This window comes from Crotalus tigris, unplaced genomic scaffold (genome assembly GCF_016545835.1).
Source record: "Crotalus tigris isolate CLP2741 ecotype Arizona unplaced genomic scaffold, ASM1654583v1 scf7180000018371.15429387391:27106975, whole genome shotgun sequence".
NCBI classification, from domain to species: domain Eukaryota; kingdom Metazoa; phylum Chordata; class Lepidosauria; order Squamata; family Viperidae; genus Crotalus; species Crotalus tigris.
This window is the reverse complement of record NW_024096970.1, coordinates 16737990-16764628: the sequence shown is the minus strand read 5'-3', so window position 1 is coordinate 16764628 and position 26639 is coordinate 16737990. Positions and strand designations below refer to the sequence as shown.

Here is a 26639-nt window from a genome sequence, read left to right as displayed (position 1 = left end):
TTTAAAATGGTATCTCTGCAAATCTGGGTACAACAATTTATTTTATTTATTTTATGAGAATTATATACCGCTTTTAAGTGCAAGCACTCTCTAAGCGGTGTACACCAGTAAGCAATGTATATATATATTTACATTGCCCCCAACAATCTGGGTCCTCATTTTACCTACCCCGGAAGGATGGAAGGCTGAGTCAACCTTGAGCCGGTGAGATTTGAACCGCTGACCTGCTGAACACAGTCAGCTAAAGTGGCCTGCAGTACTGTACTCTAACTGCTGCGCCACCTCGGCTCAATCACTACAAATCTTCTGCTTTTCCCAGAAACTCTTGTTTAATCACAATTTTAATCTCCCTTGAAAAAAGGGTAGCAAAATATTTGTAAATTCATGATCCATTTCCACAGAGATGACTGAGAACAAAAAACAAGTTGCGATAATAGGAACAAGTAAGAGAGAACTTGGACTGCCATTAGAGGGGGGAAATATTTTACACATTAAATTTAAATACTCCAATATAAAATTATTTGTGACAATCTAAAACCTTCTAAAAAGACAATGTTTAATGTAGATGTTTCAGTTGATTGCACATTCTAGAAAGCCATTAAGATTAGACTCAAAATATTAGGTTACAATTGAAGCTTTGTAGGGTATTGTTTACTAAAGGAGACCCATGGTCCTAAAATCATGGAGTAAAGCAGGAGTATCTGAAGATTGCAAAGGCACAAGACTTTCACCCTTTGTGTAATTACACTATAAATCTTCATATTATCTAACCAAAGTATTTGCTTTCTCTATTTTACCATTTTAAAGTTAAAAAGGTGCTCCTGTTCTCTGTGCAAATCTAAAAATAAAGCCCTTCTTGCAAACCGTTAATTGCTTCAAAAGCAGAGGTACTGAACTATTCCAATAGAAACTACTTTCAATTATAAGCCAAATAACAAAATCAAATAGTTTATAAATACTTAAGGACTAATCATGGGAATATTTGCCCTGCCTCTCCCTCAAAGGAATGATAATTTTAGTGAAACCCCACCCCCCAAAATGGTATGCTTAATTATATTGTTAAAAACATGATTAAAATTCAAGTATGGTAATACTTGTAATTAAGCTATAGTCCTACAGGAAGCTGCTCCTATAAAATGTAACTTAAAAAGCACACTATTTGATTTTTAAAAAGGAACACTTGATGAAGCAAGTAAGAGCACAAGTTTGGTATATGACTGGCTTCCAGAAGAATTTCACAGATCCTTTTATTAAAACCCTCATCCAACCAAAGCATACCCATAATAAATTTGCAAAACATCAAGTCTGTTTCCATATATTTATAAGTCACTTTTAAAGCTGTGGTATTATTTTAAAATAAATAAAGGGCTAGAGACAAGCAGCTATTCAGTGTCCATGATGTCTAGAATGTTAATCCATTTGCACAGTATAACTTTCAGTAATGAAAAGAAAACTGTAGCCTTTTTTGAGTTTCACAGTGCTATATTTCTGAATTATTTTTAAATCTATATTAAACCAGGGTAAAGGACTAGGATATACTATGGCCACAAGATACATATAAGTTTAATGAAAAATGGCAATTGATTTCAATGTAATCAAAAAGTTGATATGTATAGTAGTGGTATGTCTGTTTATTTTACATAGTGGGAATAAGCTACTTGAAGATATCTACAAGTCCAAAGCCAAAATTCCACTGCACCCAAAAGAAATTCAGGTTCAATGAACAATTAATATGGCCAGAAAATGAAGCCTTCAATTACATTTATGTGGTATAAAAATGCAAATGCCTTACAAATGTTATTATACAACAGAATTAACATGTTTGGCCAGCTTTAGAGATAGCGTGGGATAGAAAAATTGCCCATTGCAATATATTATAAGTTTCCTTCAAGCAGAAATAACCGATAGATTTACATTGAAATGCAAACAAATTAACTTGGGAACAGAAGAGAAAACTGAGTAATGGTGATTAAATGCACTGACAATTTTGCTTAGTATTCAAAATGTTTCATTTTTGTAAGAACAGAAATGTTAGTATTGAAGAAAGATGGCATTTCTACTATCACACACCTATTACTTCACTTACCATTCCCTGGACTTTTTTCACTGCTTTTCATAGTTGGCTACCATGTGTAATACATATCTTGCAAGAATGAACCATTTGGAGGTGTGTTGCTTTCTTAATATGGCTGATGTTCAGCCCTTTGCTTCTCATTATGAAAGCCTGCATTGCTGAAAACCTGATTCCCAAATGCTATTGCTACAACTGAGAAATTTATCTTCAACAATACTTTGAGATTACATTAAATTATTACTTATTAGAATAAGTGTGATTCAGTTCTCTAATTGATTTGAGAAATGGAAGCTCCTTCAATGTTTTAGTTCCCTTTCCAAAGTGCATAGTCACCTATAACTTCTGCTCTCGCCACTTGCAGTGCACATTCACTTCGCCTTGGAAAATACACATTATGTTCACAAGTGGAATTATTTTTAAAAGATTTATAATTCTCTATTCAACAAATAAGTTACTATTTGCTCAATATTTAAGGATATTTAAGAATCTTTTATTAAGAGAGCAAAGAGAGATGGTGATTTTTTTATCACTTTCATCCATAGGCTACTTTAAAGCACAACCTCCTTTTAAATAAAATGTTCAGCATTATTAAATTTAAAATACGAATGAGATCTTTTGGTACCAGGATCAAAATTTATATAAAAGGCCTAAAACTGTCAATAAAATTATACATGGCCCAGCACAAGAGATTTAAAAATAGTTTACTCAATAGTAATTAGAACTCAACACCTCAATCCTCACCAATTGGCTAAATCCCCGCATACAATTTTGAGCAAGATTCTCACCAATCCCACTCCCCAGGGGATCATTTCAGCACAATTTATGCACAAACACACACTAAGCCTTTTCCATAGTACTGTTACCAAAAAGAAGAGTTCCTTCAAATCAGCATAAGGGGAGATTAAGCATCACATGCTAGTTACCTTTATCTATAGGTAGAAGTGGTTAATTAAGGTATTCATATAAAACCAGCTGTTAGACAGAGCTAGCTGCACCAATGCCTCAATTTTCCCATTTGAAATAGTGTCAACATTGCCATGCTATTCTTCTGTCCTGGTAACCTTAGTTCTATTGTTTCTTTATGGTCTGCAGAGAGAGATTTCTGTTGAAGTGTACTGTCCAAGTCTCAACCTTTCTTGTCTAGCTTTGAGTTTATTTTCTGTATTCACCATTCTGCATCTCCAATGGCTTTGGAAAATACATAATCTCTGCCATTAAGATTCATGATTCCATCTTTGAGGTGAAACTTCCACTTATTCTTACTTCTATGTATCTGGGAAGATGGGATACAAAAACAAGAAAGATCTTACATTTTGTTCAATAATCAGTATGTTGTGAATAGATGGTAAGATTGTATGTGTGTGTGTATGTGTGAACAGAATAGCACTGTTGTGTATGTTTCTTTATCTAAAACCTTTGTTCTAAATTAGGCACTATAAATATTCCAAGATAAATTCCTTAAGGAGGAAATTAACATAAATCCAAGTATATAAATCCTATCTTTCCTAGCTATGTAAAATAAATCACAGTTAAAATAGAAATATAATAAAACTGTTTTAAATAGAAAAGTAAAATAGTATTTCTGAAATCCAAAATTTTTGTAAACATTTTCAAATTACCAATCCAGCATGCCAAAGTTTGCCTGAAACAGAAAATTAATGAGTCTGAACAGGCACTTTGGAAAGCGGCACCAAAATCTGGATGCATCTGTTAAGATGGTCCTCTCCTACATTCTCATTACTGTGAACAGAATTGTATTTACATAGTACTAGGTGGATCCCAAAGTTTTTAAACAGTTGTCATTCAATTGAGGATTTTTTTTAGTTGTTAAATATTTTCAAAATAAATTCATCTACCTATTTACTAAAATAATTCTAATTGTCAGGAAATACTTTGCTAAGGTTAATATAATAAGCATATGGACAGATGCATATAACAGACCCAAGGCATTTGGTTTTATATATTACCTTGTCATACTGGCACACTACAACATTCTCAGTGTCAAATAATTCCTGTCCTTCTTCATCACTAACATCATCTTCACTATTGAGAGGTTCCTAGAAGAGATTAATTTTGTAAATCAATAGAATTGAGAACAATTGCTGCATAATATGAACACAGCATTTTAGATGTAATGTGTTTTTCTAATTACAGATAGATACAACTTACTATCACAATGGAGCCCAACATTTCTGTCACTAAGTGAGACATTTGTTAAGTGAATGTTGCTCTTTCTTGTCATAGTTCTTAAGTGAATCACTGCAGTTGTTAAGTGAACTTGGTTTCCCCAGTGACTTGTCAGAACATTGCAAAGGGTGATCACATAATCCCAGGACACTGCAACTGTCATAAATATGAATTAGTTGCCAAATGTCTAAATTTTGATCACATGACCACGGGGATGCTACAATGGTGAAAAATGGTGATAAGTCATTTTTTTTCAGTGCCATAGTATCTTTGAACAATCACTAAACGAACTGTTGTAAATTAAAGACTACCTGTACAAAAATTTTAGTTCCTTGATTTTTCTTTTCAATATTTAGCTCCTCCAATTTGAGATGATTGCAGTTGTAAGCCAAAATGATGCAATTGGACTTTTTCTCTTTGGGTTTCCAGGCAAGCCATTTTAATTGTATCTCCATACTTCACTGAATCATTCAATAGTAATGACTTGCCTTCTTAAATTCTAAATACCTGTTAGAAACCTGAAATATCAACAAACATACTGGTATTTCTCCAACCTGCAGGGGAAGCTTTCAATAACATAACAAGAAAATAATTTACTTAGATAGTTGTTTGACTGATCCACAATAGCAACTACTATTTGCTTAGCCAAAATATACATATCAAAATGCCTCTCTAGGTATAACATAAAACAAGTTATCAAAATTTACCTCCTCAACCTGGCCATCTTCACCTCCATCCTTTTCTTTGTCTTCCTCTTCATCATCATCATAATCTTCCTCTTCCTCCTCCTCTTCTTCAGATGATGTATCACCTGCTCCATCCACTTGCAGCACTGAAAGTGCCTGTGATTGTGCTGGCTCATATTCTTCCTTCTCTGCTTCATCTTCAGATGATGTATCACCTGCACCATCTACTTGCAGCATTAAAGGTGCCTGTGGTTGTGCTGGTTGTTGCTGAGGTTGTTGCTGACCAGCTGCAGAAATCTGTGCTTGCGCTGGTGTAGGTGCAGCCACAGTTGTAGGTATTACTTGGGCTTTGTTTCCTGTAAATAAGATCTGCTGGGGTTGAATAATCACTCCTGTCTGTTGCGAGATCCCTCCAGGAACTGGGGCCAAAACCTGATTTTTAAAAAAGGAATTATCAATGGCTGTACATATTTCGAACCCAGAAAAAAAAGATTTTTTTTCACGATTTAAATACAACAATATTAAAATTCATATGGCAAGGGAAGAAAGCATGAATTAAAATTAAGATGTTACAAGAAGCTAAAGATAGTGGAAGATTCGGACTTCCAACGGTTTTGAATAACTGTTGGAAGTGTAAACAAAAACCAGGCACTTATTATCACATCTAGTGGATGTACCCCAGTGCAAAGAAATTCTGGCATAAGATTCATATATGGCTGGAAAAGATAACTAAAATACATATAGAATGTAAGCCAGAATTGTTTCTGCTATGTATATTAGGAACTAATTATGGGAAAGAGAACGAATATTTAATATTACATATATTGACAGCCGCAAGAATAGCATTTGCCCAATACTGGACAAATGAAGATATATTTATTTATTTATTTACAAATATTTATATGCCGCCCAATCCCAAAGGACTCAGGGCGGCGTACAAGGTTAAAAACAGTCATAAAAGAATAAAATAATCCAGTCATACCGCGAGTCCGATCATATCCCGGCCCCCCGGGGACATCAGCCCCAGGCCTGCCGGAACAGGAGAGTTTTAACGGCTTTCTTAAAGGCCGGCAGGGTGGGAGTAGTTCGAACCTCGGGGGGAAGTTGATTCCACCAGGTCGGAGCCACCACAGAAAAGGCCCTTCCCCGAGGGCCCGCCAGCCGACATTGTCTGGCCGACGGGACCTGAAGGAGGCCCAATCTATGGGACCTCACCGGTCTCTGGGAGCTGTGCGGCAGAATGCGGTCCTGTAAGTAACCTGGCCCTATGCCATGAAGGGCTTTGAAGGTGATAACCAACACCTTGAATTGCGTCCGGAGACCCACAGGAAGCCAGTGCAGCTCGCGGAGGATAGGTGACACGTGGGCGTACCTTGGCGCGCCCACAATCGCTCTCGTGGCTGCGTTCTGAACCAACTGCAGCCTCCGAACGCCCTTCAAGGGTAGCCCCATGTAGAGCGCGTTACAGTAATCCAGTCTTGAGGTGACAAGGGCATGAGTGACTGTGAGTAAAGCCTCCCGGTCCAAATAAGGCCGCAACTGGTGCACCAGGCGAACCTGGGCAAAGGTCCCCCTGGCCACAGCCGATAGATGTTCCAAATTTAGCTGTGAGTCCAGGAGGACACCCAAGTTGCGTGCCTGCACTGAGGGAGGTAAATTTGCCCCCCCCAGGACTAAAGATGGACCATCCAGTTGGCCTTTGGGAGGCAAGACCCAGAGCCACTCGGTCTTGTCAGGGTTGAGTCTAAGCCTGTTCACCCCCATCCAGACCCTCACATCTTCCAGGCACCGGCACATCACGTCGACTGCTTCACTGAAAGGACACGGGGTGGAGATATACAATTGGGTATCATCCGCATACTGATGATACCTCACCCCGTGTCGCCGAATGATCTCACCCAGCGGTTTCATGTAGATGTTAAAAAGGAGGGGGGACAGGACCGAGCCCTGAGGCACCCCATAATCGAGGCGCCTAGGGGTCGATCTCTGTCCGCCCGCCAACACCGACTGCGACCTGTCAGAGAGGTAGGAGAACCACCGCAATACGGTGCCGCCCACCCCCACCTCTCCGAGACGACGCAGAAGGATACCATGGTCGATGGTATCGAAAGCCGCTGAGAAGGTCAAGAAGCACCAGGATAGAGGAATAACCCCTATCCCGGGCTCGCCAGAGGTCATCGGTCAGTGCGACCAAAGCAGTCTCAGTGCTGTAGCCGGGCCTGAAACCAGATTGAAAAGGGTCCAGATAATTGGTTTCCTCCAAGGATCGCAAGAGTTGAGACGCCACCACCTTCTCTACAACCTTCCCCACAAAGGGGAGGTTGGAGACGGGACGAAAGTTCTTCAAAACAGCTGGGTCCAGGGAAGGCTTCTTGAGGAGGGGCCTCACCACCGCTTCCTTTAAAGGTTGCGGGAAAGACCCCTCCATCAAGGAAGCGTTGATTATCGCCTGGAGCCAGCCTCGTGTCACCTCCCTACTGGCAGAAACCAGCCAGGAGGGGCACGGGTCCAATAAACAGGTGGCGGCATTCATTGCCCTCACAGCCTTGTCCACTTCATCAGGGGTCACAGGCTCAAACTCGCTCCAGATAACATGACTAAGACCAGCCCCTGGCAACTCGGCTGGCACTGCCCAGTCGGAGTCCAGGTCTCTCTGAATCTGAGCGATTTTGTCCGACAGAAACGGAACAAACTCCTCAGCTCTCCCCTGCAAGGGTTCCTCCGCCTCCTCCACTTTAAGAAGGGAGCGGGTCACCCTAAACAAGGCGGCCGGGCGAGATTCTGCGGACGCAATAAGTGCGGAAAAGTGAACACGCTTTGCCGCCCTTATCGCCACTAAATAAGTCCTAAGATAGGCTCTTAATAGTGATCGGTCAGATTCAGAGTTACTGGCCCTCCAACGTCGCTCTAGACGTCTCTTGTGGCGCTTCATCTCCCGGAGCTCCTCAGTAAACCAAGGGGCCCTCCGGGGACCACCACCACAGAGAGGTCGCAAAGGCGCAATTCGATCCAGGGCCCCGGACGCCGCCTCATTCCAGGCCGCAACCAGGGACCCGGACGAGTTGTGGACAAGGGAGTCAGGTATTTCCCCAAGCTCCTCCTGGAACCGATCTGGGTCCATTAGGCGCCTGGGGCGGAACCACCTAGTCGGCTCCCTCTCCCTGCGATGGGGGAGTGATGCTCTGAAGTCCAGCCTCAATAGGAAATGATCTGTCCATGACAAGGGCGAGATCTCTATTCCCCTTAATTCCAGATCATGTCTCCATTGCCCCGAGAGAAACACAAGGTCGAGTGTGTGACCACCCCTATGAGTTGGGTCCTGAATTACCTGGGTCAGGTCCATGGTTGCCATGGAAGCCATGAACTCCTGCGCCGCCTCTGAGCGATCGCCGAGTGATAGCAGATTAAAGTCCCCCAGTACTATAAGTCTGGGGAACTCCACCGCCAACCCGGCTACTGACTCCAGCAACGCAGGCAGAGCTGTTGCAACGCAGCTGGGAGGTAGGTACGTCAGCAGCAAGCCCAACTGAACCCGTGAACCCAACTTCAATAGGAGGGACTCACACCCAACAACCTCCGGGGCAGGAATCCCACGAGGGCTCAAGGACTTCCGAGCGATGACTGCCACTCCCCCACCCCTGCTCTGATGTCGAGGCTGATGAAGCACCACAAACCCGTCCGGGCACATCTCCGAGAGGGAAACACCCCCCTCAGGGCCCAGTCAGGTTTCGGTTATACATGCCAGGTCCGCCCTGCTGTCCAATATTAAATCACGGACAAGGGGGCCTTTGCTGACAACGGACCTGGCATTAAGCAACAGCAGCCTGCAATCAGGGCCCTGTACTCCCCTGTCACCAGTACTACAGGATGAGCCTTTTGAGGGGCCGGAACAAGGAATCGCTCTAACATAGCGAGTCCTCGTTCCCCAAAGTTGGCCTGCCCCTCGGCTCTCGCCATATCTGCCCATCCCAGTCATGACCGGGATGCTCCGACCTTCTCCCCTCCCTGGAATACCTCCAACCTCACCAGCCTTCTCCCTTCCTGACCGGACTCGCTTTCCATACAAACCAAGCCCAAGGGTAAGTCCTGGCCCCCCCCCCTACTTTTGCTATTGCACTCAGCAGAGGGAGTACCAGGCTCCACCCCCGACTCCACCATTCTCATACCCCAAACACTCAATACACATTCACACTCAATTTATATACATAAAAAGTAAAAAATTTCCGCATTCATACACCCTAAATACAATAATAAATTTATATATAACAGGGCCACCATTCATCTACATGCATACTCACACCCACAGCAAACATTCTCTAAAAAAAATAGTATTGCCCCTCTGTGTCCCAGGGTGGTCCAATGTGGCCGGCTAGATGATCATTAAGTACTTGTCTTGGGGCAGACCGTACTTGGCCTTATGCTCCTCAAAGAGCTGGGTCAACTTCTCCAGTTGTTACTGGCCGTCACCGCAACGGCGGCAATTGCTGCCAAGGCAACGGGCGAAGTCATGCGGGGGACCCAGATCACTGGAGAAGGCCCCGCCGCGGAATCTGAGGAAAACAACGAGGCGGCGGCGGCGGCGATGATAGCGGAGAAGGAAAAGGAAGCCACACATGGGGCAGCGAAGGTTGGCTGAGCGACGGGCCGGGTTGCCCAGGCGGGCTGCTGCGGCGAGGCCTGCCGCCACGGGGGGGGGGCGGCTGTGGCTGCTGGTGGAGCAGGCCGGCACTCTCCAGCGGCAGAAAGTCAGGCTGTGGGTTGCTGCCATGTGGGACGCGGGATATGCCGGGCAGCGGGGACGAGGCGGTGGCGGCCTCCAGGCACAGCAAAGCGGCCGAGGCGAAAGACGAAAGCTCTATACAAACCCAGTTAGAAAACTGGCTAACCAGACCAAGCTTCAGTGGAAAGGAAGCCATGAGGGTAAGAACGCTGGGTTGGGCAGGGTAAGGCGGGCAGGGTAAGGCAGAGTAGGGAAGACAGGGCAGCAGGGTAAGGCGAGGCAGCGGCAGCTGGAAAAGCCACGGACGAGGCATGCCCTGCACTTCTCCCTGGCGAAGGTTGAGAAATTTTCCTCCGCCCGGGAAATTACCTGGCAGCTCCGTCGCCTGCCTCGCCCGAGCCCAGCCTCTTTTCCAAACTCGTTGATAGGCCCGAACGCCGCCACTAGCCCAGCTCTAGTCCCCGCCTATCTTCAGCTCCGGCGCAGCAATGGCGGCGTCGGCCTTGGCGCTTTCCTTCGTCCTTCAACCTTTGGAAGCTGCCGCGGGATCCAGGAGAAGGGCGCGAACGGGCCTCTGTCGGTGGAAAGAAGCCGCGCCCGCCCCGCGCTGGGCTTGGGGACTCTCAGTCTTCAGAGACAAACAGAAGCGGCCGTTGCACCCAGGCGAAGTTCGGCTCCTCAGCCTGGAGTTTCGGCGTCCAAGGCAGAGCCGAACTGGATTAAAGGCCTGGAGACTGCAGGGCGAAGCGGGTGCAGCTCCTCCACTGCACGCCGTCCCGTCCGGCGAGGCTGCTTTCGGGCAAGCCCGGCGCGGCTGGTCCCTCGCTGGGGTTGGTGTCGGCGGAGGTTGCTGCCCGTGGGCCACTCCGGGGCATTAAACCAGCTTTTGAGGCTTCTTCTCCCCCCCCATCTCTTTCTCTCTCGCTCTGCAATCTGCCTGCCTTAGCCAGCCAACCGCAGACAGCTGCATCACAAGGGATTATTACTCATCTCCTCTTCTGTTATTGCATGGGTGAGGAGTCCCCTCTCTCCTCCCCCCCCCCGCAGTCACTGAATTCTGATGTCTCACGTTCTTCAAGCTCCAGTTTCTCAGATGAGGAAAAAAGCTGCTTAGCCAAAGTCAGGTGTGAAGGTCCATCATCACAAGAGTCAAGCTTTGCAGTTCAGCCTGGGAGGAAAAACCTTAATCCAGAAGCTCCTTCCTTCCTTCCCTGAGATGAATCCTCAAATATTCGTAGGGTCCCTGTGGTGACACCATTGAGGAGGAGTTAATTTAGACCTTTGTGCAAGCTGCTGTGTTACCATCAGATGAGATTATAATTAGGAAAATCTTAGAACGTGCAGAAATGGATAGATTAATGTTAGAGATTAAAGAGAAAGAAGACTCAGTCTTCTCCCAAGAAGCTTGGGAAATTTTGAAAAATTAGATAATAAAAGCACAGTCCAGCACAATACCAACGAAGAGGAAAAACAACAGTTTTCAAAAGAAACCAGCATTGCTGCATAAAGAACTCTCTGACAAATTGAAAGATAAAAAGGACAAGTATAGAAAGTGGAAAGGGGGGCACATAAATAAGTCAGAATATCAGCAAATAGCCCGAGCCTGCAAAGACGAAGTGAGGAAAGCTAAGGCTCAAAATGAACTAAGGCTTGCAACGAAAGTCAAAAATAACAAAAAAAAAGCTTCTTTCAACATGTAAAGAACAAGAAAAAAGTGAAGGAAACTATTGGTCCATTAGTGGGTGAAAGTGGCAAGGTGACAAGCAATAGGGAGAAAGCAGAACTATTTAACTCCTTTTTTGCATCTGTCTTTACACAAAGGGAAAAAACAGACCAACCTATCAAAAATAGTGCCATAAAAAACAAAATAGAAATACAAGTTAAGATAGGCAAGAAAATGGTAAGTGAACACCTGTCCAGCCTAGACGAGTTCAAATCACCATGACCAGATGGATTACACCCCAAGGTTCTTAAGGAACTGGCAGATGTGATCTCGGAACCACTGAACTATATTTTTCAAAGATCCTGGAACACAGGGGAACTACCAGAGGACTGGAAAAGAGCTGATGTAGTTCCCATCCTCAAAAAAGGGGAAAAAAATGACCCAGGAAATTACAGACCTATCAGCCTGACCTCAATACCTGGGAAGATTCTGGAAAAGATAATCAAACAACGAATCAACGAACACCTAGAGGCAAACAAAGTCATTACTAAAAGCCAACATGGGTTTGTCAAAATTAGATCATGCCAGACAAATCTTATTGCATTCTTTGACCAAGTGACAAAATTAGTGGATCAGAGGAATGCTGTGGACATAATTTACTTGGACTTCAGTAAGGCATTTGATAAAGTAGATCAGAACCTACTAGATAAGATAGAAAAATGTGGGGTAGACAGAATCACCACCAGATGGATCCGTAGCTGGCTGACTGGCCGTACTAGCGTGTGGTCCTCAATGGAACTGCATCTACATGGAGGGAAGTTGTAGTGGGGTGCCCCAGGGCTCTGTTCTGGGCCCAGTGCTGTTCAACATCTTCATCAACAATTTGGACGAAGGGATAGATAGGGAACTCATCAAATTTGCAGACGACACCAAGCTGGCAGGAATAGCCAACACTCCAGAAGACAGGCTTAAGATACAGAAGGATCTGACAGATTTGAACACTGGGCACTATCTAACAAAATGAAATTCAGTGGTGAAAAAAGCAAGGTTCTACATTTAGGCAAGAAAAACCAAGTGCATAAATACAGCATAGGTGGCACCTTGCTCAATAGTAGTAACTGTGAGAGGGACCTCGGAGTCCTAGTAGACAATCACCTAAATATGAGCCAGCAGTGTGCTGCAGCTGCCAAAAAGGCCAACACAGTGCTAGGCTGCATTAACAGAGGGATAGAATCAAGATCACGTGAAGTATTAATACCACTCTTCAATGCCTTGGTAAGGCCACACTTGGAATACTGCATCCAGTTTTGGTCACCACGATGCACAAAAGATGTTGAGACTCTAGAAAGAGTACAGAGAAGAGCAACAAAGATGATTAGGGGACTGGAGGCTAAAACATATAAGGAACGGTTGCGAGACTTGGGTATGTCTAGTTTCACGAAGAGAAGGACAAGGGGGGACATGATAGCAGTATTCCAATATCTCAGGGGCTGCCATAAAGAAGAGGGAATTAAGCTATTTTCCAAAGCACCTGAAGGCAGGACAAGAAGCAACGGGTGGAAACTAATCAACGAGAGAAGCAACCTAGAACTAAGGAGAAACTTCCTGACAGTGAGAACAATTAATCAGTGGAACAGCTTGCCTCCAGAAGCAGTAAATGCTCCAACACTGGAAGTTTTTAAGAAGAGACTGGACAGCCACTTGTCCAAAATGGTGTAGGGTTTCCTGCCAGAGCAGGGGGTTGGACTAGATGACCTCCAAGGTCCCTTCCAACTTTACTATTATTATTATCATTATTATTATTATTATTATTATTATTATTATTATTATTATTATTATTATTATTATTATTATATCATTCCTTCCCAACTCATTGTTTTCCAGCCATCTCTCTAGATCAGGCCATAGTCCAAATTCGATGCTTCCTTCCCTTTCCTGAATACTTTCTAATATACTGGTCTTGACATCTGTTCCTTTTTTGTGATGGTATCAGCAACCGGATCTGAAAGTGGCACATCCTATCACCCTACTTCTTCCCCCAAAGTTCTCCTTCCCGTTATATGAAGTATTAGCCCATCTGTACTCATCTTCCCAGGGCTCTCTCCTTTCTTTCTCAGCCTCAATTGCCACTGATTTCCTCAATCAAACTATTCCACTATCTGAACCAGCCACCAATCTTCTCAGCAACTTCCCTCAACGATTGCCATTTATATCCTTGGCTCTCTCCTGCTCTTAACTGAACCTCTCCCAAAAGCCACTTCAACATGGAACAATAACATTTTACCCATGTTTGTTTCAGTCAGGTTGACTGAAGTTGTTCTGAGCAAGAAATAGCTTGTACATGGGATATTTTGTATATCCCAAGGTATTGTCAGAATTTGAATATAAAAATATCATTTTCATGAGTTACCTCAAAAATTACTTTTACATTCCAGAATTTTGTAGAGTAATCATTTCACCTGATAAATTGATATAAGATGACATTATCATAAAGGAAGATTACCAGTTATTTTCTCATGTTTCTATTTTAAGTAATGGTAACAAATGAAAAGAATTACAATAGGGATAGGCAACTTGCTTGTTTCTGGGTTCCCACTGTGCTGTCTGCCTCTTTTAATAATATTAGGAGACTGGCCTGCTGCGAAGTAAAATGGTCTCTAGCATATTTATTTCCCAAAACACAACTGGGCCCCACAGAGAACAGCGTATTATCTTCGGGTTTCTTAACTGGCTAGGCATTTCTTGGCAGCCATTCAGTAATTGTACCCACAACATGTTCACAAAATTCCAGATGTGACCTACTCAAAATAGAACTAGGTAAGCAGGAGGGGAATCTATTTTTATTCCAGTATCAGCTTTGCTCTACTACTGCAGATATGCAGCCTTTGCACATGTACTAAGTGATACTATTTCTCACCCACTGCAGTCTAAAGACTATATAGTGGTACCTCGGTATTCATCGTTAATTGGTTCTGGGAGGCATGAGGAGTACCAAAAAAGATCAGTACCAAACACATTTTTCTCATAAGGAATAATGCAGTGAGTCGCAAGGCAGAAGACATTGGCAAGTTCTAGTTTGTGTGTTGAGTATCAAACAAATGTTGAGTACCAGGAAAACTTTTCATGTCAAAATGTGTTGAGTATCAAATTTGATGACTTTCAATGCAGTTGAGCACCAAGATGCCACTGTATTTAAATACAGTATGATAAAAAACTAATTTACCCTACAGCAATCCATCAATTAGAGTAGCTTCTATTTCCACTGACTTTCCATTTTTATGCCTATAGACCTCAGTACAATAGATCTGTTCACTTAATTCATAATGAATTTAACATTCATTATGCTGACTTACTAGTAGTACAAGATCTGTATAAAACTGTAATTAAATAACAAGTTTTGCTTGTTTCCTTCTTTATCACCTTCACCAGGCTTGCAGAAGATGAGGCATCAACGAGCCCAAGTTCAGGCCTACACTCTAACAGTAACTTTACCAAAGAGAAACTATTTCCCTGCTGTTATTCTATGTGTGACCTCTTTTAAAGCAACTGTGTATACTTAGGAAAGATGGACCAGAACTATCAACTGGACAATGCAAGTTGTTAGCAAATAAAGCAATCTGAATTTACTCAAAGTAACACTGTACCCATTCCAAGAACAGGAGGTACTAGTAATGGTTACTCACACTCCTGTTACCAATGGAAGTACCTTCGATGACTTTCCAGAAATTTCAATAATAGGCCATGTGCAGTAGCAAGCATTGTAATGCAGAGATCTCCAACCGCCAGGCTGTGAACCAGTACCAGTCCATGATATGTTAAGAATTGGGCCGCACAAATGACGGGCAAGTGAAGCTTCATCTGCTCATTCACAGGTTCTAGGTTGCATGCAAAACCATTCCCCCCCCCCCTTGCCAGTCTGTGGAAAAATTGTCTTCTATGAAACCAGTCCCTGGTGCCAGAAAGGTTGGGAACCAGTGTTCTAATGGAAACAGCTATTAACTAATGGTACTATGGAAACTGTTTTGATCACTGGTTTCTGAACACAGTTAAAATACTGCTGTAACCTTTTAAAGTCCTACATCATAGGGGGCACGGTAATTTGCAACCAAGGTTACTCCAAAGAGAATCTGCCCTCTGAATGTGTGCTGGAAGAACATGTATGCTGAAAGTCTACATCTCACATGAAGTGAGATAAGAGGGGACTGAAATAGATGTATTCTCTACTGGAGCTCCTCTTCTATAGTTTACCACCAAAAACAAGCTCTGTACCCTCATTCCTGATAGTCAGGACACTGTTTAAATACTTCTTATACGAATATTTAGTGACTTGAGTCATGACTAGAGATGTACTGCAAATGAGTGTTAATTATTGTTTACCTACTATTTGCTATTACTGATATGAATGTAGGCATATATTCTTTTGCCTAACCTGGAGCTGCATGCTTACAGCAGCATAAAAGTATTTCTAACTATCAATGGTTTTTGAAAGGAACTTACTTTCTTAATTTCACCGAAATCAAATTAATTTACTATGCTCTTCAAAATAAATAGTCATTATATTCAAAAATTCTACTTTCTTGTACCCTAACATTTTATACTCTTCCATTTTTGCTCTTAAATATCCTTATTCTGATATACCAGCATTATTTGTATCAGTTGAGAATAGAGGCTTGTTTAAGCGCTTAGGTACAAACAAATACAACTAGGTCAGTGTGAAAATAGGAAAAGGGATGGGGAGAGGAAAGCAGAAAATAGTTCCAATATTAGAACCTGTAAACAAATTCAGTATTCCCTACATTGCAATTAAGGAATTTTTAAAATCCAGATGGATTATGACATACAATACAAAAAAAGTTCAGAAATGTCTATTTGACAGCAATCTTACTTGTTGAATGACAGGAGACTGAACTCCACCAGGTTGCATTTGTGGTATAACCTGCTGCTGTAGAACTACTTGCTGCTGAGGCTGAATAAAATATTGAACACCGCTGGCAGTTCTAACCACCTGTAAGAGTTGGCCTGTAATAAAAAGGAACCTAGTTTCAATACATATTGAATTAGGTAAAGGAAAATGACTGCACACTGGCTATCTACAGGAGCTAAAACCAAATGCTTCACATAATATAAAATAATCATGAGTTTTAAACAGAAAGTCAAATAAAAAACAAGTTAGTATATGCCTCATCCATTAATTGGAGGAAGATATTCCAGAGACTGGGTAGCACAACAGAGAAATCTTATTTCTAGCTGATATATCAATAGCATAACCAAGAGGGCACTGAATGTAGACTTACAATCTATATTCAAAGTTATGGCAGCTGCATAGTCTCCGCAGTCATAAGAACAAAATCTGTTGGCTTAGTAATCTGCCAGTTCTTACTACCTCTGCATCCTGCTTCACTGGGTCCTTGGACCTATCTCCCACCTGGCTGGATCCCTATAGGACTTGGACCTGTTTCCTGTCACATGGGATCCCACACTCTTGGGCTTCCACCCTCCGTCATGACTAGCTTTACTTTTTTCTGAAGATCTGAGCCTCTAACAACTCAGAAAATGATAAAACGTGATTTTCAAAATCCCTACCCTGCCCAAGTCTCTTAGCGTACCACCCATTATCTAGGACAGAGGTGGCGAACCTTTTAGGGACTGAGTGCCCAAACTGCAACCCAAAACCCACATGTATCGCCAAGTGCGGGTAAGCATGGCCCATTTGGTGGGCATGGCTACAGTGGTCATGGCAGCCAGGGTGGGGGTGGCTCGCTTGGTGGGCATGGCTACGGTGGTCATGGCAGCCAGGGTGAGGGTGGCCTGCTTGATGGGCATGGCTACGGTGGTCATGACAGCCAGGGTGGGCGTGGCCAGGGTGGGTGTGATCAGCTCGATGCTGCTCTTGGGGAGGGGTGCCTTTGGGGGCCAGGTGAGTGGGGCAGTGGGCAGGAGGCTCATCCTGCAGGGTGAGGTGAGATGAGGGAGGGGGCATGTCCTAATCTTGGCAAGTTTATAGGCAAGTGCTCTCCATGCAACCCGGTCAAGCACAGCTAATTTTGTAGCTGGATGTTCATTTTGGTATCAGCTTTGATGATATCAAAGTAGCAAGTTGTTTGCTTCTTCTTCTGGACCCACTAACCATTCCTAGCATCATTGACCTCTCCAATGAATTTGCATGACATGGCCAAACTAAATCTTTCAAGAATAGTCCTATGCAAAATCATGTTGTGCTAGTACAATGCGACATTACCAAGGTGTAGAAAACTACCTTGGTAAATGGTGATCACCTCAGGAAGTCATAGCTCAGGAAGCATGATCTCTTTAGGAAATCACAGCTGGTACATAGCCTTAATTGTGCAGGCACTCTCCTTACTAAATACAGTATTGTGAATCCAGAGACACTGAGGGTCAGAGTACTCCCAGAATACAGACTAGCTCTTTTAGTGCAAGTAACAGTACCTCCACCTTGTCTAGATTTAACTTCAGCCTATTTTCTTACATCTAGTCCATTCTAAAAATTATGCAACATTTAAAAAGTTGTTCAAAATTGCTTCCTTGCAATTAATTGGTAAAGAGATATAGAGCTGTGTGCTATCTGCATATTAATAGCATCTCACTCCAACACTCCAAATGCCTTGGTAAGGCCACACTTGGAATACTGCATCCAGTTTTGGTCACCACAATGTAAAAAAGATGTTGAGACTCTAGAAAGAGTACAGAGAAGAGCAACAAAGATGATTAGGGGACTGGAGGCTAAAAATATAAAGAACGGTTGCTGGAATTGGGTATGTCTAGTTTAACAAAGAGAAGGACTAGGGGGGACATGATAGCAATGTTCCAATATCTCAGGGGCTGCCACAAAGAAGAGGGAGTCAAGCTATTTTCCAAAACGCCTGAAGGCAGGACAAGAAGCAACGGGTGGAAACTAATCAAGGAGAGAAGCAACCTAGAACTAAGGACAAACTTCCTGACAGTGAGAACAATTAACCAGTGCAACAACCTGCCTCCAGAAGCGGTGAATGCTCCAACACTGGAAATTTTTAAGAAGAGACTGGACAGCCATTTGTCCAAAATGGTATAGGGTTTCCTGCCTGAGCAGGGGGTTGGACTAGATGACCTCCAAGGTCCCTTCCAACATTATTATTATTATTATTATTATCATCATCATCATCATCATCATCATCATCATCTCCCACAATAGTTTCTCATAGATGTTCAACAGTGTAAGGATAGTGTTAAGACAGAACCTCTGGAAATTACTGCGGCTAGGTTGTTAATAGGGCAATATTGGAAGAAGGAATTTTTGCCTACTTTGCAAGAATGGTTTTTTAAAGTTTCCTACTTAGTGGAAATGGCAAAAATTTCGGCTTTCTTGAAAGATCAATCGCAAGAGAAGTATCTTTCGGTGTGGAAAAGATGGATAACTCTTATACAATATAAGTATGATATAAGAAAATATTATCTAGCTTTTGAATAATTTATATAAGTTTAAGATATTATTTAGAAGTGTAATTGTTATTATTCTTTAATTTTTTACTTTTTTTAATTTTCTCTTGTTTTTCCTCTTTTTGTTTTTTATATATAATGGAGTTAAAGTATTTTACAATTTGTTTATTGAGTGTAATTATATTTGCTTAAGGTTTATTTGGGTTTAAAACTTTTTTTCTTTTAAGATCTAGTTAAGCCTGTATTCAGCTCTGGGAAGAATGGGGGAGGGTTTGGGGGTGGGTTGGGAGGGATTGGGGAAGGGGTTTTTATTGTAAAAGTTTAAAATTTTTTAATAATAATAATAAAAAAGACAGAACCTCTGGAGTCAGAAAGGCCAGTGGCATATTATATAAATACCAAAAAGTAGTCTTCCACCACCACATTCTGAAGGTGGAAGAACAAAAGCAAAAAACAATAAATAAAATTAAAAGTATAATTTCTGACTGCCAAAAAACTGCTATCCTTGCACTGTCAAATTAAATGATCAGTTTTTACACTATGAACATGTCCATTTAACGCCTTTCCCTGAACAGTATGATTATAAAAGCTAACTATCCATAATCTGGATCAATTGTTCAGCTACATTTCAATGACATTTTAACCTCTGAGCAAACAAAGTTTTCAAATTATGTCCTGGGATATTTACATTTATCACTTTGTCTGCAGGCAAAATCCAATACATTGCTTTCAATTTAAAGGGGATTTAATTTTCACACCTATATATTTTGTTCCATGCAATATTTCCCATTATTTGAGATTTAAAGTCTGCTAATGAAAAATGAAAAGCTTGCATTATAGAATACTTTTTAAAATTGTTAAAACTTTGGAACGTTCTCACTAATCATTCTATTTGAGTTCTTGAGAATAGTGCATACTTTTTCTAGGCATGTTTTTGGAAACTGAGCTTTAAGAAAACTTTTCTTGATTATAGGCTTTATTGATTTATTTATATCTTTACTTTAATAGTATTATTATGTTTTGAAAGTCAGCTTACATTTTTCCCAATGTGGTATAGTGGTGAAAGTGTTGGATTAGGAATGGGAAACCCAGATTATAGTCTTTCTTTGAGCATTAAAGCTACCTGGATGATTTTGGCTGACTTATTCTTTTTCCATTGTAGGTTGGGAAGTTGGAAAAAAAATCTATCTAACAAGTACACTAGACCAGCATGGTAGATTACAATCCATAACTTTCAATACAACCTTTATCTTGTAATAGATTGAGATTTAAGTTTGGATAGTTCTACCTCTATCAACCAAAGTCATCTTACCTCAGCTAGGTCATACATTTTTGCTTTCCTTTCCATATACTAATATTGGTTTGTTTAAATGGCCTTTTTGAAATAGGATGTGTTGCAAGCTCACTGAGATTTTAATGAGAAGTACCATACAAATATTTGAATTGAAAAATTAAGATTAAAAAAATACCTGAATTTGTGAGTATCTGCTGAACTCCACCAGGCAAAGCCAAAGTGGCTGCTGTAGCAGCAGCACTCTGAAAGATAAATGGTTCAACCAATAAAGTACAAAACATTAAATTAAGAAATCAGACCTGAAGTTTAGCAAGGCAGAGATTTATAGATTATTATATGCCAAATGCTTTCTTACTCTTTCTTTCTTAGAAAAACTAAGCCACATTCAACATCATACATATTATCATACTATTTTTCATTTAAAAAGTAATTTTCTATTAATTTTAATGAAATGAATTGACTTGCCAGAAGTAGAGCATCACATAAATCTTTGTATACATTCTTGTGCACATTTGTAGAAGAATATGGATTTCAGATAACAAGTGAAAGTTTATGTTCTCTTCAAACTTAGGAATCAAACTGAAATTTATTCAGTTTCTTGACAGATTTAAATCCAAATAAGACAGAACAATATTTAATAACCCAGCACAAGTTAAATTGCCTATGCACACTGTTGTTAGCTATGCAAAATACAGCAACTCTGTCCCCACCCCCAAATCTCTAATTCTTGATTTGATCCCAATTTGGTCATGCTTAAAGAACAGCTTACAGCACCCATGAGATTTTAATTATGATTACATGCTCTCATAATTTCATTTATTTTAAACATAATTTAGATGATAGGCAAACACAGATGTAAAAGTGTAGAGGCCAGAGCTCCCTATTAAGATACTTCATTGATATAATCCTTAAAGTATTTAAGCTAAGAACCTCTCAAACTTAAATGCAATACCCTATCTTAAGCAGCATTTGTGTGTATGAATGCAAAGATACTTATTTTTAATGTTCGCCTATCGTTTTCTGAAAAATCTATTGCTTGTAAAACCTAAACTAATTCTAGCTACATACAAGTACGAAAAGCTGATGGCAATTATCACCAATTTTGCACAAACCTAGTGTGAAGTGCTTAAGAAATAGAGAAAATCTGATAGTTTAAAACTAGGCATCTTTTCAAATTTTGCAACCATTCTATTTTTTTAAGAAAACATATTTGTCCCTTGTTTTGGATCAATGAAGCATCTTTAAATAATTTAAGGCATTTTTCTAGTTAATAATAAAATAGATTCCTTTAAGTATTAAGGACAATTAATTAGAAGAGATCAACTTTAATTATCTATTGGCACAAGATGGTTGCCTTTTTTTTAAAGAGATCATGAATGTGAAGGCAGTAAGTGATGCTATCTAAATCATGTTTTGTTGAAATAAATTCCTAACAATAAACACAGCTGAAGTCTTGAACTTGGTAAAATAGTGAAGTAGGAAGAAAACACACTGTATAGTGCATAAAGTTATCTTCCCTTATATGATTTTTATTATGCACAGTTAAAACATTATGAATTACATATTCTTACCATGGTTGATGCATTCATGTGCTGTATCAGTTTGGAATCTGGCATAATAACTTGAGGCTGAGGTGCTGGAATAAAACAAGCAATCACTGCTATGATTGTCATAAAACATTTTACAAGGCTTATTAATAACAAATTATTATGCTTCCTCTTCAAATAAGGTTTTTGTACTAAATATATTGTAAACTCTGATATAAAATATATAGTTAAGTAAAAGCAGTCTGTAAATACAAAAATCCTCAATGTCTATGTAATTAATTTGTAACTGTTCTTTCAGTGGTGGGCAAAATATTTTCAATTTGGAGCACATTCTACTTCAAGGTTAAAAATGGCTGTTTCATGAATAAAATTATTTATTTATGTATAAAATGTATTGGCTGCCCATTTTAATATAGGGTAGGTATGGGCAGCTTACAATCATTAGTTAAATTAGTTTCATAATTGAAACCTCAGCTTTGAGGTATAATTCAGTCATGAAAACTCTACAGTTTGGCTGGTCATATATTTCTTTTTCAGCTCCATCATGTCCCTATCTTAGAATCCTACACTTTTCCCTGCACAAGGAAGTGCAAAGAAAGTCTAATCAGAGATTTAGCTCAGGAAATGGAGCATGACTTCTCTGAAGATTTATTCACTAATGTCCACATGCATATAGGAGAGTAGGGAGGTATCCTTCCTTGACCTTAATTTTGTCTCATTTTGTTTTAAAAACTATTAAATGCAGGTTGAATAAATGTAAAAATGCATCTCATTCAAAGAATCTGTATGCCTGCTTAGGCCTCTGCCACTGGCAATTTTTGACAACACAAGTTTTCATCTAAACTCTTTCAACATTTAACCTACCCAAAGCCTGAATAAAGTCTGAAAATTGCTGCCTATGCATTCAATGACATACTTTTGTCAGTAAGAATACATTCATAACCCTTGAGAAACAAAAATATAATTTTTAAAAAATGGACTTTGAGAAAAAGATGTTCATCCATGAGTTAGAATTTCATCTAAAGTTATTTAAATTTAAGAAAATGTAAGAAAAAAGCTATTATAGTATCAACTTTCCTGCATACTACATAGACATATTTTGCTTTCAGGAGACACTTTATGAATTCAAATGGGCAATAGCTATAAAAAAACTGAAACTACAAATAATACATATTTTATTTAAAACATTTAAATAGACACCTATCTTATAACAAACTCTGGGTGGCTCCCAATCAAATATTAAAATAACATAAAAACTATATTAAAACTTTTAAAATCAAACTGATAAAATAAAAACTTGGCAGTAATATCAACTGAGTTTCATAGGAATCTTATGAGGTAGTGACTTGGGCCAGTCACTTTTTCCCAGACTAACCTATCTTACGGGATTGTTATTGTTAGGAAAATATTTTTATCAAACGTTTTTGGTGACTGCCAGTAATCTTCTGATTACAAGGTTGGAACATTGGCAACAACACTCTTAAGATTCAGAAAGAGTCTTACTTTGCTGTGTTGCCGGAATAAGGACTTGCTGGGACTGTTGCTGAACTGTTTGCTGTGGCTGCGGGTGGTGATGATGATGGGAATGCTGCTGTTGCTGCTGCTGCTGCTGCTGCTGCTGTTGTTGCTGTACTTGCAGTAAAAGTTGCTGTTCCTCTGAATGAAATCCATCAACAGCTTTGGATTGCAGCAATTTGTTTTCCCATAGCTGTATTTATTTTTAAAAAATATTTATTTACTGGTGAGCAAATAACAATGTAAGTTATAAACAAACTTTAGGTTGTGTTTCATTTTACTGACATGTATGATAGTTACACATTTTAAAAATGTAACATTGGAAACAATTTATCACTAGTCAGCTGACTCTTTGTAGCATGCTACCAGTGTCTTTAAAAAATTGACTTCCTTGGCCAATGTTGGGTAGTTTAGTGTAGTTGAAACTTAGTATGGACCACCATCTAATCTATTTTTGTATCTCTTGCATGAAAAATGACGAAATAAAAGCTTGTTTTGAGCTCCTGTTGATATCTATGGAGGAATACTTGAAGCATATTGGATAAAAGATAATTGGTTTTTTAACATTCTAAGAATGAATTTGAAACAAAATTATATACTGAAGAGAAATGTATTATTGCTAAAATGTATATTTTTTTTTGAAATATGAGACAAGTGAATATATAAAATGGGCTAAATTTTTTGTTACAATATGCAAATGTAACAAAGGGAAAATAGGTTGTTGAAAGGATTAAAATTTCTCTTATATTCTAATTTTAAAGTTAATCTTTATAAAAAGATGCATAGTTTGCATTGTATTTGTCACCAAAAAAATTGTCTGTAATGCATAAAGGTGTTTTGAATCTTTGTTGGACATGAAGGGACATTTTATTATGTTTGGTGGATGTGTTAAACGCCAAATTTTTTTAGATACAAATGCATACATTAATTTAGAACATTTTAAAAGATTAAAGCACAACTGAAATCAGGGACATTTCTTTTGGGACCAATGGATAGGTAACTAAAATAAAGTCATGGAACTGTTTTTATATATAACTGCAGCAAAATTATTGTATGCTCAAAAAGTGGGTTGACACTATCCACAATGGAGGAATGACTAGAGAATAATTATATTAGCAGAAATGGTTGAATTAATTAATTTCCTTCATCAGGCAAGACTGTTCTTCATAGGCCCAGAGCATTTACGTGACCATGTTTATAGCCCTCACCTGCTAAAAGGCAAGAATTATTTGAGACACATGAAGTTATAACTTACTGTTTTAAGTTCCACAAGGACTTGCTCATCCACACTTGCATCAAGGAAGACTTCTCGGACATCATTAATGACATCTTCAATCACAGACCTATACAATTTAGGCTTTAAAAAGTCACAAATAACTGTTTGAAAATGTTTATATACTCTTGTGATATTTCAAAACATTGAAGGTTCTTTAAAAGTGAAAACAACCTAAATTAAGTAAATGTAAAATTCCATGGAAAACCCATTTTTAGCAGAATTTCAGTTTTTAAAACGTAAAAGATTAAGACTATGGCAACTATACATTACAGAGCATTCAAATGCTCATCTTTGACTGTTAAATCAAATTATTTTGCTGTAGGGCAATATTATACTGATAACAATTGTACTGAAGCTCAATTCTCAACCAGATTAAACTGAGATGGCATGATTTAGAACAATTCAATAATATCCATAAAAATTTATTATATTCCAAAGGTGAAAAATATTTTAAGAGCAAGAAAAATAATTACATGCTGCATCTTATTACAGAATGTAATATGTGCTGTTTCAATTTCCTATTGAAAACTACTGTAATTCAAAATCCCACTGCGCTCAGCCAGTCACCCCATAGAACTTTTATAAAATAAAAGTAGAATAAAAACTCTTCCGCATTTTACACAATTTACAAAGAAAAAATAACCCTATACATAAAAACAAGAAATAGCAGCTATTTATCATGTGACAGTCCGGCTAACCCGAATTTGAAAAGAGCTAGTGAAAGCTTCTATTCCAAAGCAACAAAAGACAGCGCTTTTTGGTCTGTGCCTATGTAGTGCAGGCACCTCCCAGCCTGCTTTCCACAGCTCTCTCCGTATTTAAAGGCTGATGTGGTGTTTAAATGGAGAGGCGGTGACGTGGGGCTGGAAAGCACCTTCCCATCCTGGCAGAGTCTATATTAGAGAGCGGCAATGGCTCTATATAAACAGGGCAGCCACAGGGAGGAGGAACACAAGGAGCAGGGAGAGAGAAAAGCAAGGGGAAGCCATGATGGATCTGAGAGCACAAAATGAGCGCCTCCAAATCAGCATCAGGACTTCGGTTGGTCAGCAGGGGTTCATTTTTTTGACCGGTGGGGGGCTTATTTTTGAGTGCATTTGATTTTTCATTGTTTTTTTTTCTTAGTGCAGAACAAGGTAACATGATGAAAGGGGCCGGGAGGTTTTTTTTTCTTTCTTTCTTTTCCGTGTGACTGCTTATTGTATACCGATGTGAAACCGAGACTCAAAAACTGAGCCTGACCTCTAAGAACTGAAGGGAGAAGCATAGAAAAGGAGGCGGGAAAGGAGAGAGGCGATTAATAAAAGCGCTTCCTGAAGAAAACTCGGACGGATCAAAAGGGCCTTTTCCCATTTAGATAAGATAGAAACATACATCTCCCTGCGTGAAGGGAAGTAAGAGACGTTCTCTGCCAGACTAGGAATTAAAGGTGCTTTTCAACCATTCGTTACCAATGCCTATAGTCTGCGGAAAGAGGCAGTTTCGACCACTACCATAGCAGGTTAAATGCTTGGGGGACGAAACCTCACCTCCCGGCACGCTTCCCTCCCCCCGGCCTTTCCTCCAAGGCGGGGAAAAACCGCCAGCTCACTCCCGAGCGTCCCCCGACTCCCTCCCCGCCCCCCACTCGCAGAGACGAAGCGGGCTCCCTCCAGACCCCGCGGCGCCTCTTCCGTGACTCCCCCGAAGCAGCATCCAGCGCTCGCTCGTCCGCTCCTCTCCTTTCCCCACAGGAGGAATGGACGGAAGCCCGAGAATTGGGGCTGTTGCTGCTGATCCCGCCGCCGTCCCGCCCTTGCCCCGCCATCCTCGCCTCCCCAAGCCGAGCACCCACCCGCCGCCCTCCCGTTCAGAGCCCCTTGCGCAACCCTCGTCCTTACCACGGGGTTTGTGTTAGTCGAGCTCGCCATGTCCCGCACCACCCCTGGGTAGGACACACACCCCGAGGCAGGGCGCCCCCGAACACCCCCCTCCGGACAAGAGCAGGCTGAGGCGAGCTAGGGCCCCCTTCCCCGCTGCTGCCGCCGCTGTTGTCCGCCTCCTCCTCCGCCCTGTCTCGCCTCAGGGGCGTCCTTCTCAGCCCGGCTAACCCGCCCGCGCGGAAGAAACCACCCTCTCGCTCTTCCCCCGCGCCCCGGCCTCACACGGCGGCCCTTGGGCTGCAGCCGCCAGCCGTCTGCTCCGCTTGTTTCGCCCTTTATATAGCGAGTGCCGAGCAGCTGCGCGAGCGGCCAGAGAAAGGG

The 26639-nt window shown here is 40.9% G+C and overlaps 1 protein-coding gene across 1 annotated transcript; it reads right to left on the bottom strand.

Moving 5' to 3' along the window:
• Positions 1–1560: 1560 nt before the first annotated feature.
• On the bottom strand, positions 1561–26575 carry GTF2A1 (general transcription factor IIA subunit 1). Its single transcript, XM_039351540.1, has 9 exons — positions 26277–26575; positions 24376–24477; positions 23109–23313; positions 21630–21694; positions 20234–20300; positions 16216–16349; positions 4969–5379; positions 4042–4131; positions 1561–3347 (listed from the first exon to the last, which is right to left on the bottom strand). Exons 1-9 carry the CDS (start codon positions 26304–26306, stop codon positions 3240–3242), a joined length of 1212 nt encoding a protein of 403 aa, XP_039207474.1. The 5' UTR covers positions 26307–26575; the 3' UTR covers positions 1561–3239.
• Between the last annotated feature and the right edge of the window lie 64 nt (positions 26576–26639).